The sequence below is a fragment of the Sceloporus undulatus genome, chromosome 1 (genome assembly GCF_019175285.1).
Source record: "Sceloporus undulatus isolate JIND9_A2432 ecotype Alabama chromosome 1, SceUnd_v1.1, whole genome shotgun sequence".
Classification (NCBI taxonomy): Eukaryota; Metazoa; Chordata; class Lepidosauria; order Squamata; family Phrynosomatidae; genus Sceloporus; species Sceloporus undulatus.
The window spans coordinates 255,018,695-255,031,855 of NC_056522.1; the positions used below are offsets into that span (position 1 = coordinate 255,018,695).

Consider the following 13,161-nt stretch of genomic DNA (forward strand, 5'->3'; position numbering starts at 1 on the left):
GCCTTTTGTGGTTTGCAGCGGCGGGGAGGACAACTTGGCCTCGTCCTTCTCGCCACAGCGCTGCAGAAGGGCCTGGTGCATTCGGAGGCCTCTTGGCCTCCACAAGCAGCACCCGGCCTTTCCCGCGTGGCGGAGGAGGAGCGGCGAGGATGCGGGATTGGTCGATGGAGCAGGTAGCGGGAGGGAGGGGAGGGAGGAGGGTAGGTAGGTAGTAGATAGGGAGGGAAGGAGGAAAGGAACTTTTGTCCCCAATGGCGGTGCGAGTGCACGCGCGCCGCCATGGGGACAAATGGGACTTGAGATCGCAGATTTTGGCCTACACGTGGGGGGGGGGGGGGTTGTCCAGAACAGTGCACTGTACACCCAAGGGGCACTGTACACAACACCTGGAGAAATTCTGCAGTGTTAGACTTAGAAGCTGGGGTCAGAAGCCACCTGACAGTTATACAAAGATAAAGGAACAGGTGAAATGTCCTCACTCATTCATGTTGAGAGTCAAGGAGATGTCCTCATCCTTGGAGAAGAGTAGGATAAGAAAGTGGTAGCGAGTTTGGCCTTGCTTTATAGGGGGATCTAAACTGATCTGAAAAATACAACAAACAAACAATTATGAGCCTGATCCAGAAAAGCTAGTCACATAGGGTCCAACCTTACTACATGAGTATTACATTTAGCTCCGATGTACATGATCTACCTTGCTACTTAGCCACACATACACAAAGCATCTCCTTGCAGGATAGAAATGGGCCAATTAGGACTGCTGCTGTTAACAGTATAGGTTACAAATAGCCTTTCAAAACTACAAAATCTGTAGGAATTTTTAAAAATCAATGATATGCAGAATAGGTGAAAAAAAGTTGATACGAAAACAACACTCCCTCTCCAAACACCTATAACACTGTCTGAGTTGCAGAGAGTTGATGGAAGTTGCATCCCAACATCTGAAGAATGACAGGGAATACTTGACAGGTAACCCCACATCCAAAAAATGTGCATGCCACTATGCAAAAAGTGCCAGTGTCTGCATGTTCTGCTCCAAAAGTGTGACAGGCCTGACATGCAAACTTTTTATATTGCTCTATTATTCTTTTGCCCTAACATTCAAGTCTCTTTTAAGGAATTACAAAATCAGCCAGGTGTACACTATGCCATGATATTACTTGGATCGGGTATGTAGTTGACAAATCAGTCTTCTGTTGTCTGTGTTTCCTCTGAGTCTAATGGGAAAAGAAGAAGTTGCATCTTTCTCCACTAATACACAGACAGAAGACATAACGGTCTGCCATCTTGACACAGTGCCGAAAACCAGTTTGCACGCCCCCCCAAATCCAACATCAATATCTGCAATGTCAACACAAGAGAAGAACATGAGTGACCAGGATACAGAGCTACCCCTGAAATATTATCTGGAAGAATTACCAATTACAATTACCAGTGGGGTGGGGTGAGGATTCTTTCCAACCACTGATCCCACAGCTACCAGGTAATCAATGTAACAGAGATAATTTATTTATTTCTGGACTAGAAATTAGTAAAATAGAATTAAAATTCCTAGAATTTCTCTTAAAACAGGTAGAAACGGCCATGAATGGAGAATATTCCAAGAGGCAACCAAATTACTACCCCCAGCAGGGAACTTGCTCTCCAAATTCTATTTCTTCTTACCACAAAGAACATCTGTCGTTGGTCTTTATGGGGCAGCAAGAAAAGCCTCAAAACAGTAGTATAGGGGATCTTGTAGTCAAATGTCTTGCCATGGAGGTGCAGGAAGGTGGGGTATATGCGGATGTCATAACGGCCACGAGGTGTCAAGCACTGTAGTTCTCGGAAGATGCAGATGGCATCTCCCGTGGCCTGGATGACGTCTGCCTTGGACAGCACATTTTGTGCAAATGCCTACAAGAAAGTGCAAAATGAGTGGGCTTTTGGGGGGGGGGATGAACGCTCCTTCCCTCTCTCCTTCATATCTTCTACACAGGTGCTACTCACCTCCACAGGATCCACACCATCTTCTTGAGTGGGGGGTACATAAAAACGCACTTCCATGAGTGACACTTCAGCATCATCATTCTGATGGAATTCCAGTGTCACCTCATTTTTACCAGTTGTGCACTGGGACACATTACTGAGTGGGATCTCAAAAACTGGCTGCTCCCCAATGTCAAAAGAAAGAAGTTGTCCTGTAAAAGATCAAGAGAATATTTTTCATGAAAAAGTAGTATGTCCTCACAGTCAACTGTCAATTCCTCTCCAAAGTAAGTAGAAAACTCCTCCATTCTTGTTTTCCATGGAGTACCACACACAATACCCAAACTCACCTCCAAATTTTACTGTCCCCCAGTTCCATCCCTTCACACACAAATCTTTTTCAGCAAGCTCCAAATGAAAGTGGGTCTTGAAAAAATCTGCAAGTTTGTCAAATTCCTGAAAAGGAAGAAAGTGCTTAATTAGGAAACATCCAGTTAATACTCTGGCAAATAGATGCCATTGTAATAGAGAGCAAAAAACCTAGGGTCAGGGTTGTCAATAAGCCAGCCTGAGTCTTTTGCCCCTCTTCCTTCTTCAAACTAAACCAGCAAGAAACTGCCATCACTCCTTACATCCTCTCATGCTATATACAAGCTAGAATAAACTTTGGGAAATTTAACATAACAGAGGAAATCAACAAAGGCATAACTAAATCACTATACATACCAATGCACTAGGCAAAATCTCAGACCACATATACACTGACAGAGGTGCAAATTCAAATACCAGAATCTGCCTATTCCATCATGTCCTGAAAACCTGTAAAAGGATTTGCCATGTCATAAACAGAAACAAACTCGTAGCAAAAAGGGAACTCACCGTCTCTCTGAATCCATCATACTTGTAAACATGCCCGCTCTTTGTAAGTAGTTTCAGACCATGGCCCAATGCCACTCTGCGCCAGATACCCTCTGCCAGTTCTGAGGCCTGAATGTTGTCAACCTTTCCAGTTTTGCTGTTCTTAAAAATCACACCTTGACGACTTAGCCGCAGGCGACCATCATTCTAATGCAAAAGAGACAAAGAAATAGTGGCCAATGTTGCTGGGTAAAGAATGGCATTTAGTCTTATAAAAGATTATTGTTCTGAAGGAATGTGAGAAATTCTAATTAAAAAGAGAGGAAAGTATTCTAAAAATGTAAAACTGATGGGTTCCTTTCCTATCCATTTCATTCCTTCCAACAACCACGAAACAACCTCTTTAAAACTATGTTTCAAACCACTTGGACAACTTTCTACCACTGTGGGAATTCCTTTTCCTAGAATGAACTCACCAAAACCAGTGATGACATTTGTCCCTCCCGATTCGCAGGGGATCTATTCTAGACCCCCATGCGAATCTGGAAAAATGCCAATATTGGAGTTGCCATTGGCTTCAATGGTGGGGTGCTCCTGCATGCGCTACTGTGTGCACACCTCAGGCTCACACACCATTTTATCCCTCCCTGTTTGCTGTCTGCGAATGGCTAAAACCATGGATTCCAAGTCCATGAATCAGGAGGGACAACTGTACTTCCTTAGTGCCATATCAAAAGACTGCTATTCTGTCTTCTGTTTCTTTGACTTCTCTGCTGCTCTTCAAACAACTTTTATCCTCTTCCACTTTTCATAACCTCAGTTTCTATGGCTGCCATAAACAATTTTCTTCTGATTCATTTAATCATTAGTTTTTACAGGGAAAATATCATTCTCCATTCCACCTCACACTGATGGTCTCTCAGATTCATTATTGACTTGGATATTGTTTCTGAATGCTATCTTTCAATGATTTCATCTGATTCCACACCATCAGTACTTTGTATCCACTGAAGAAAAACAGTTTTATTCCACTATACCCATCATCCAACTGCACATCTCCAGATGGCTATCTAATATTTCATTTTCTCACCATCTCACAATTATTGTACCCATGGCTAAAATTCCCATCTAACTTCTTTACCTGAGTGGGGCAGTGTAGCCCTATGGCTATTCACAAATTACTACTTCCATCTATCCAAACTGGCTAGGGCTGATATGAACTGGATTTCAACAATATTATCTCTCTCTTTAATTACATATGATGGCATTACATAAGTAAAAAAATTCTTAATTTTCCTTCAAAGCATAGTAGACAGACAGCTTTCCTTTGGTGCACCTTGCCCAAAACAAACTCAACAGAAAATCAACAAAGCTGTTTGCATATTAAGCCATAAATGTAGATAATAGTGGCCCAAAACAGATCAGCCCAAAGGTCTGCTGTTGCGCCGCATTGGGGGCAAGGCATTTATACAACCCACACACCCAAACTGTGTGGAAGCCACACTTGGGCCGCCTAAGGCGACCCAAACCCAGCCACAAAAGGAGCTGTTTTTATCCACTCCTTGCCCGGCCTGTTTGTGACCTGTTTGTGGCTGGTCTTGGGAGTCACCATAGAATCATAGAGTTGGAAGAGACCACTAGGGCCATCCAGTCCAACCCCCTGCCATGCAGGAAATCCAAATCAAAGCATCCCTGACAGATGGCCATCCAGCCTCTGTTTAAAGACCTCCAAGGAAGGAGACTCTATCACCCTCCGAGGGAGCGCATTCCACTGTCGAACAGCCCTTACTGTCAGGAAGTTCCTTCTAATGTTCAGATGGAATCTCTTTTCCTGCAGCTTGCATCCATTGTTCCGGGTCCTGTTCTCTGGAGCAGCAGAAAACAAGCTTGCTCCCTCTTCAATATGACATCCCTTCAAATATTTAAACAGGGCGATCATATCACCTCTTAACCTTCTTTTCTCCAGGCTAAACATCCCCAGCTCCTTAAGTCGTTCCTCATAGGGCATGGTTTCCAGACCCTTCACCATTTTTGTCGCCCTCCTTTGGACACGCTCCAGTTTCTCAATGTCCTTTCTGAATTGTGGCGCCCAGAACTGGACACAATATTCCAGGTGGGGCCTGACCAAAGCAGAATACAGTGGCACTATTACTTCTCTTGATCTAGACACTATACTTCTATTGATGCAGCCTAAAATAGCATTGGCCTTTTTAGCTGCCGCATCACACTGTTCACTCATGTTCAACTTGTGGTCTACTTGGACTCCTAGATCCCTTTCACACGTAGTTTCATTCAGCCAGGTGTCACCCATCCTATATCTGTGCATTTTATTTTTCCGCCCTAAGTGCAATACCTTACATTTCTCCGTGTTGAATTTCATTTTGTTAGCTTTGGCCCAGCTTTCTAGTCTATTCAGGTCATTTTGAATCTTGATCCTGTCCTCTGGGGTATTAGCTATTCCCCCTAATTTGGTATCATCTGCAAATTTGATAAGTATGCTTCCAATTCTGTCATCCAGGTCATTGATAAAGATGTTGAATAGCACTGGGCCCAGGACAGAGCCCTGTGGGACCCCACTGGTCACTTCTCTCCAGGATGAAAAGGAGCCATTGTTGAGCACCCTTTGGGTTCGGCCGGTCAACCAATTACAGATCCATTTAACAGTTCCTTTGTCTAGCCCACATTTTACAAGCTTGTTTGCAAGTATGTCATGGGGAACTTTGTCAAAGGCCTTACTGAAATCAAGATATACTACATCCACAGCATTCCCTTCATCTACCAAGCTGGTAATTTTATCAAAGAAAGAGATCAGGTTTGTCTGACATGACTTGACCGCAGTCCTGCAGCAATCGAGGCAGCAATCGAGCCTGTGGCTGCTTCTTTTGCCCTGTCTGCTGGAGGTCTATGCTGACAAGGGCAACAATCAAAATTCAAAAGTGAGGTTAATATTTATATAAGGTAGCCAATTATCCATACAGAAATCGCAACACTATAAGTTTTATTTATACAGAGAATTTGCAATACAAACAATGCTATGAACTCTTTGGAGATTTTGCTTTTTAAGACATGTCTGGTAGAAGTTTAGTTTACTTCACATCCAATTTAAAACTGGGCAAGCATTTATCCAGAAGGAATTCCAAATTAGACGCAACAAACTGTCAGATCTCTCCAGCGACACTAGCCCTGTGGGTGTATGTGCCTTAAAGTTGCCTGTCAAGTTATGGTGACCCCATGAGTTTCTTAGGGAAGGAATACTTAAGAGGTGATTTTGCCAGTTCTTTCAACTGAAATAGAGCCTATAGCACCTGGTATTCCTTGGCAGTCTCCCATCCAAGTACTAATCAGGGTAGACCCTACTTAGCTTTCAAGATTAAGACAGGATCTGCTGCCTTTAGGGTATTTAAGGGTTAGGGTATATTTCATACTGCACTAAATCATAAAATGCATTTTGCTAGGAGAAACTGTTTGGTCAAAGCTTAAATACAGGTACAATATTGGAAAGACGAGTCTAAGTGTTTCTTTCCCAATTAGCATATTATTAAGTATTAAGCCTCAACCATCTTTAAGTATTCTTCGTTATTCAATTATTAAGAAAGCATCAATTATTTATTTCTTCCTGTGAAAGATGGGGGAGAAAGTACCATACATCATACAAGGATTCTGTGGCAAAGCACTGTGGTGCATTTTAGTTCTCTAAAGGCACAAGCTAGCATCCTATCAATTAGGCCAGCCTCCTTTTAACCACATTAACGTGTTCCTCACATTGCTCCATATAAACTCTTTCTACTTAATGCTTCCAAATATGAAACCCATAACCTCGCCCCATCACTCACCATAGATCCCTTCACTTCCTGGTATATTTCATTGAATTCCAATGTATCTGACATGACGACAATTCCCTCCTTACCCCTCACCCACTAAGGTAGGGGTCGGAGCCACACCAAGATGTGCAGTTCTGGGGGAAGGTTTTGTGGAGAGAATCAGGCAAGACAAGGCGGTGTCTTAATCCTTTCTTGAACTTGACACATTCCAGTCCTAACGGATGCAACAGAAGCCCTGAGATCCAGACAACACAGATCTAAATAACCTGGGAAAGAAACAGAAAAATTACAAATAAACAAAATAAATAAATAAATCCCAAAACAAGAACACCCCCCCCCCCACACACACACACACACTGAGGTAACCCAGCCCATACCAGGAATATACAGAGGAAAGCACAAACTCAGACTGGCTTCAGGGTCTCCCAGGGTGCATCTACACTGTAAAAATAGTGCATTTTGACACCACTTCAACCGCCATAATTTATCCTAAAGAATCCTGGGATTTGTACTTTGGTGAGGCAACAGTCTCTTTGGGTGAGCAAGTGCGGTATAGTGGTTTGAATGCTGGACTGTGACTCTGGAGATGAGAGGTCGATTCCCTGCTCAGCCATGAAACCCACTGGGTGACCTTGGGCAAGTCACGCTCTTTCAACCTCAGGAGAAGGCAAAGGCAAAACCTCCTCTGAACAAATCTTGCCAAGAAAACCCCATGATATCTTAGGGGCATCATAAGTCAGAAAGGACAAAAACAACAAAGCTCTCTTTGGCAGAGAAGGCTGAAGAACCTGTAAAACTACAAATCCCATGTTTCCAGGGGAGGGAGCTACACAGCTTAAAGTGATGTCAAACTGCGTGATTTCTACAGCGTGGCTGCACTGAAGAGTTGACAGGGAGCTCTGCAGGAGTCCAGACGTCGTCTTCTGGCATCAATCACACATAAGGCCAGTCGCACCCCCACCCTCTCACAAACTGAAGGTTTGTGCCTTGCTTGCAAGAGCCGCATCCGCCCCGTAGAAACAATCCAGTTTGACACCACTTTGGAGATTATTGCACTGCTTTAGCTGCCATGGCTCAATGCTGTGGAACTCTGGGAACTGTAGTTTAGTGAGACATTTAGCTTTCTCTGTCAAGACAGCTCTAGCGCCACAACAAACTACGATACCCAGAATCTCATAGCATTGAGATTATCACACTACACTCTTACAGCGCTGCTATTCCACTTTCACTGCTCTGGCTGCCTCCTGTTGCATTCTGGGGCTTGTAGTTCAGAAAAGCCTAACAGCTCTCTGCCTGGAAACTCTAAATGCCTTTCCCTAAACTGCAAATCCCAGAATGCAACAGGAGGCAGGCAGAGCAATAAAAGTAGAACAGCTGCGCTATAAGAGTGTAGCGCGGTAATCTTTAACCGCCATGGTTAGTGTAGTGCTATGGGATTCTGGGTATTGTAGTTTGCTGTGGCACTAGGGCTCTTTTGACAGATTGGTCACAAAATTACAGTTCCCAGAGTTCCACAGCAGCTAAAGCGGTGTCAAACTGGGTTATCTCTGCAGTGCGGATGCAGCCCAGGAAGCAGCTCCAACATTCTGCAATATCCTGATGTTTCCCCCACTTTTCCAGAGAGAGTCACTGAGGCCAAGGGGACTCATCCCAGGCAAGAGGGACCAGGAGCGGAGCCTAGGGCAGCCCAGCTCTCCTCCGAAGGGAGACAGAGGGGCCCTGCCTCCGCTTCAGTCCTTCACCGCACTCCCCCGGCCGGGAAAGGAAAAGCCACACTACCTGCTCCTCCTCCGCCAGAGACACTTTCCCGCCTGCGCAACACGAGCCAGCTCACCCGGAAACCAAACCTCACTTCCGGCCTCCAGAGTCTCTGCTAAAGGCTATGGACTTACTCTCTTCCTGTCCTCTAAGCTTCCGGTCAAAATTCTAAGGCCGCCTCTAGCCACGGTTCTCTATGGCCGCAGGAGCGTGACGCTCTATCCTCCGGCGCCTCTATGGTGACATTCTTGCTCTCTTTGCATCAGCGGTGAAAATGAGCGAGCGGGCGACTTTCGAGAGCGCCGCCTAGCGGCGGGAGGCGGCATCGGAATGTTCCCATAACCGCCGCCATTTTTCCTTCCCACAGCTTGAAACCTCCGGCCCAAAATACACTGCAGAAGTAATCCAGTTCGAGACCGCTTTAACTGCCATGGCTCAATGCTAGGGAATTCTGAGAACTGTACTTTTGTGAGACATTTGAGCCTTCTCTGTCAGAGCGCTCTCTGGTGCCACAACCAACTACAGTTCCCAGGATTCCCTAGCACCGAGTCAGGGCAGTTAAAGTGGTCTCAAGATGGATTATTTCTGAAGTGTGTTAACAACACATTAACTAATAACAACAATAAAATATCTTTGTAAACAACAATAACAATAAACATGTTTTGAAAGCCAGCATGGTGTAGTGGTTTGGTTTTAAAACTATGACCCTGGAGACCAGAGTTCAAATCCCGGCTCATCCATGAAAACCCACTGGATATCTGTTCATTTAAGTTTGTGTAAGAATAAGGAGAAACATTGTCACACACACTGGATTATTTCTGCAGTGCCGGTGCAGCCCTAGTTATGAGTATCACTTTCAGTCTCTGCTTTGTCATAATCACAGTTACTATGGACTTCTAAAAGCCGAAGGTGTACCCACATTGAAAGAAGCTTCTCTATCCTTTCACATGTCAGTTTATTTCTTGATTTAGTGTGTTTCCTCCAGATTCCTCAGCGCTCCCTAAAGGAAGAAATGCATCTTGCTCTTGGATTGGAAGATTCGGTGTAACCCAGGACTTACTTGTCCTCCTCACTCAGCGCACAAAAATTAGAATAATATGATACAGCACATAGTTTTTAGAAATGATTTGGAGAATATGTTAGCACCTTGTCTTAAAGATTTTACTCATCATGCTAAATAAAACATTCCATAATCCGTTTTCTTCCTTCATTTTTTTTCTGCTTTTAAGGAAAAACAAAAAACAAAAAAGGCTTCAGGAAAAAAATGGGGGTGGAATGGGGTTTTTTCTGAATTTTCCCATTTCCCCCAGGCCTTCATAGCTATACGTTTGACATCACCTTAATTGTCATGGCTCACTGCTGTGGAATCCTGAGATTTGTAGTTTGTACTTGTGGCACCACAGCACTCTGACAGCGAGAGCTAAATGTCCCACAAAACTGCAATTCCCAGGATTCCATAGCACTGAGCCATGTACAGAGATAACTGCATTACCTTTGCTCCTGGCACAGATCTGGGATGTAGCTTTAAGGCTATATCTTACTGTTTTCACCCGTCGCGGAGCATCAGCCAGCCAGTTTGTCAACTGGGCTTCTCTTGCATCTTTTCATAAATGGGGTTTTCTCGTTCTTGAAAAGCTGTGGCAGAAGCCCAGATTGCAAACCGTCTGCCTGCTGCCCGGCGATGGGTGAATGCGATAAGAACCAAAATCTTAAAGTTACATCCCACATCTATAACGGGGGCAAAGATAATGCGATAATCTCTGGTTAAACCAATGTCAGACTGCATTATTTATGCAGTGCAGATGCAACCACAGAGTCAGAAATCCTCAGAAAGTGCTAAAACAGCAGTTTCTTTATCTTCGGACCAGATTTCCTGTATTTGGTTTGCTGCTTCGCCCTTCCTTACCTTCCCTCATACCGCACTGAATCATAGGATGCATTTGAGTGATTAAAATTAGCTGCTAGAATACACTATTTCTGCAAAATGCTTGGTCAAAAGGTTAAATACAGGCTCCAAAAACAGAGATATCAACACGGGAAAGGATTTACAGAGAAAAGCAACCAAGATGGTCAAAAGTCTGGAAACCAAGCTTTATGAGAAACAACTTTTAGTAAGCTGAGTATGTTTAACATGAATAAGAGAAGACTGAGATGCGACATGATAGCCACATTTAAATAAATGAAGCAATCTCATGTAAGAAATGGGGCAAAGCTGAGGAGGTGGTGGATTCTTCTTCTTTGAAAGTTCTTTAAACTGAGGATTCAGAGGTTATATTTCAGGACAGGAGTGATTTGGTTTTGTATACCTGCATGGCAGGTGGTTGCACTAGATTGCTCCTGTTGCCCTTTCTAGATCGAAGATCCTATTATTCTAAGCTTATTGCAACTATTTATTGCTTAAGGTTTTGACATTTAGAGCCTTATTGCACAAGAAAACAAAGTGGAAACAGAGCTGGAGAGTAGTGGCGTTTTCTTACCACCCTTACCACATGGCATCATAGTGCTTCAGTTTTCTTTCTGCCAGAGGTGGCTTTAAAAGCATATCTTTTGTTGAATGGATTTTTAAAACCATCTGTTCTGGGAACAGAACTGAAGCACTATGACATCATGTGGTAAGGCACAGGAAAAAATGCTACTCTCTGCTCCATTTCCACTTTGTTTTCTCATGCAATAAGGCTCTTAGTCATAGTGTAATGTTTAATAAGTAATACATTTTTTCTAACTTACAGTGCAGTCATACACTTGTTAACTAGAAGTAAACCACAATTCATTTGTTTTAATTTACTGAATGTTAGGCATAAATTGTGTTACCAAGAGACACCAGATGAGAGAGGTTTGGGAATTTGTTGAGCAATTGCCTATGCAATTGGTAGTTAGAATATGTCACTACCATGATAGGAACATTTCAGAGATACCAGTACAAAGTGGGGATTCAGCGGCCACTTCTACTTCAAAAATTGTGGGTGTGTGGGTGTGTAAAAACAAGGGAATTGGCTTTGACACTTTGGGTGGCATTACCCTTGGTGGGTATTATCCTATTTGCAGGATAATGCAGAAGTCCTGACAATAGTAGGTCTCTAAAACACATATGGACAGAGCCATCTGCAGCCTCTGTTTTTGCTGCTCTCAGCCACATTGCCCAGACCTCTTCTTTTTGTGGCCAAAGAGAAGAAAAACATAAATTGTTTGGAAGCCTCCAAATGAGTCAATCTATCTTTTAATGGGTTTTAGGGGCTCCCTGCACTGTTAAACATTAACAATACTCCCTTTTTCAAAGGCAGAAGTGAATATCTGGCCAGGCCAGGGTTGTTTGTTTGTTTGTTTGTTTTGGGTATTTTAGGCAGTCCATACTGCTCCTAGAACAGATGCAGGCAACTGGCCGTTTTTTGACACTCCACACACCCGTGGAGGGTTGCAGTGGCACACCTAACAGACTGGGGGTAATGTCACATCATTTATCATTTCATTTTCAGCTGAGTTTCAACTCTGTTTTGTTTTGTTTTGTTATTCTATATTGGGGTATAGAGGACTTAGGAGGTTGTGAAGAAGATACCACTACATTTTGCAGTAGTTTCTCCCCACTTTGAGTATTTGAGTAATAGAGATGATACATTCTCTATTTAAAAAGAAAAGAAAACTTGAGTTCTGGTAGCTTTGAGAGGCTCCAGGGTCCCAGAGGATCTCAAGGCCAATCTCTTCTCCTCTGCTGCCATACCTCCAGTTACTTGGCATAGGAAATATTGCTCTCATTAGCTTTATAACCAGGTAAACAGCTAGAAGTGATAGACGCAGTGCTTTAAGCAGAAGATTGATAAACAAGAAGGCATGATTTTTAATGTGGAAATATGAAGTATTTTAATAATCACCAGAAGAAAAGAGTCATAACTAAAATGCCAGTGAAGTGGAGTGATGTGTTTTGCTGATACAGAATGAGTGTAAGTCAAGTGGTTTAAGCTTAGCTAATGGGATGTTAATCCTTAAGGTAAAGAAATATGGTACTGTGTTCTGAGAAAAAAAATGTAAGATTATTAATTACATCAGACATTGTTCTTTCCTTCTTATAGTGTCAGTCCTGGTTTTATTAATGTTGCCCTCCCCCCAGTTCCATGATACCTGTATATTTCATATTCATTCCATCCTAATAATGCTAATGAACTGTACTCAAATTCTTTTAAACTATAATCGTGTTATTGGTTTACAGAGGGTGGGCTGAATCCAGACTCAGGGTTTTTTGACTGGTGGGATTCTTCATGAAGCAGCTGGGAGGAGTTAGCATATCTCTTAACACTTGGACACAATTCTCTTCCATTCCTGTGCTCTCCTGATTCTTGTTTTGAATCAGCAGTTGAAGGCAAATGACTGACTGAAAAAGCAGAAGCCAATGTTTGGGATTGTTAGGGTAATAGAACTGGTGCTAGCCACAGACTTGATTCTAGTATCTTTCTGCCTGGTTATAAGGATCTTTTTATCTTTTTATCTTGAGACTTTATCACCCTAGCCTACTGTCCTGCCAATAATTGCTAGTTTAAGAATGGAAGCATAAAGGTTTGGCATAATTTTTTTATCATACTGTCCCCCAAATTAGCTTACTTGCTGTTCACCACTATGATCTTTGGAATAGCGGTATATAAATAAAACAAATTATTATTATTAATTAATAGCACTTTGAAAATCCATGGTAACGTGATCTGTTTCCCACACTGACAAACACCACATTCCAAGAAGAAACGTAGCAATCACGGCTACCAACTATTAA

General features: G+C 43.0%; 1 protein-coding gene across 1 annotated transcript in view; it reads right to left on the reverse strand.

Annotated features, from left to right (window-relative positions):
* The window catches only part of LOC121919317 (FACT complex subunit SSRP1), a 19,214-nt gene extending 10,661 nt beyond the window's left edge, over nucleotides 1-8,553 (reverse strand). Inside the window, exons 1-7 of the mRNA XM_042445802.1 lie at nucleotides 8,427-8,553; nucleotides 6,660-6,913; nucleotides 2,848-3,033; nucleotides 2,319-2,424; nucleotides 1,990-2,180; nucleotides 1,666-1,896; nucleotides 480-583 (exon numbers count right to left, since the gene is read on the reverse strand). Coding sequence (XP_042301736.1) covers nucleotides 480-583; nucleotides 1,666-1,896; nucleotides 1,990-2,180; nucleotides 2,319-2,424; nucleotides 2,848-3,033; nucleotides 6,660-6,713 — 872 coding nt within the window. The 5' untranslated portion in view covers nucleotides 6,714-6,913; nucleotides 8,427-8,553. The remainder of the gene's footprint in view (nucleotides 1-479; nucleotides 584-1,665; nucleotides 1,897-1,989; nucleotides 2,181-2,318; nucleotides 2,425-2,847; nucleotides 3,034-6,659; nucleotides 6,914-8,426) is intronic.
* Between the last annotated feature and the right edge of the window lie 4,608 nt (nucleotides 8,554-13,161).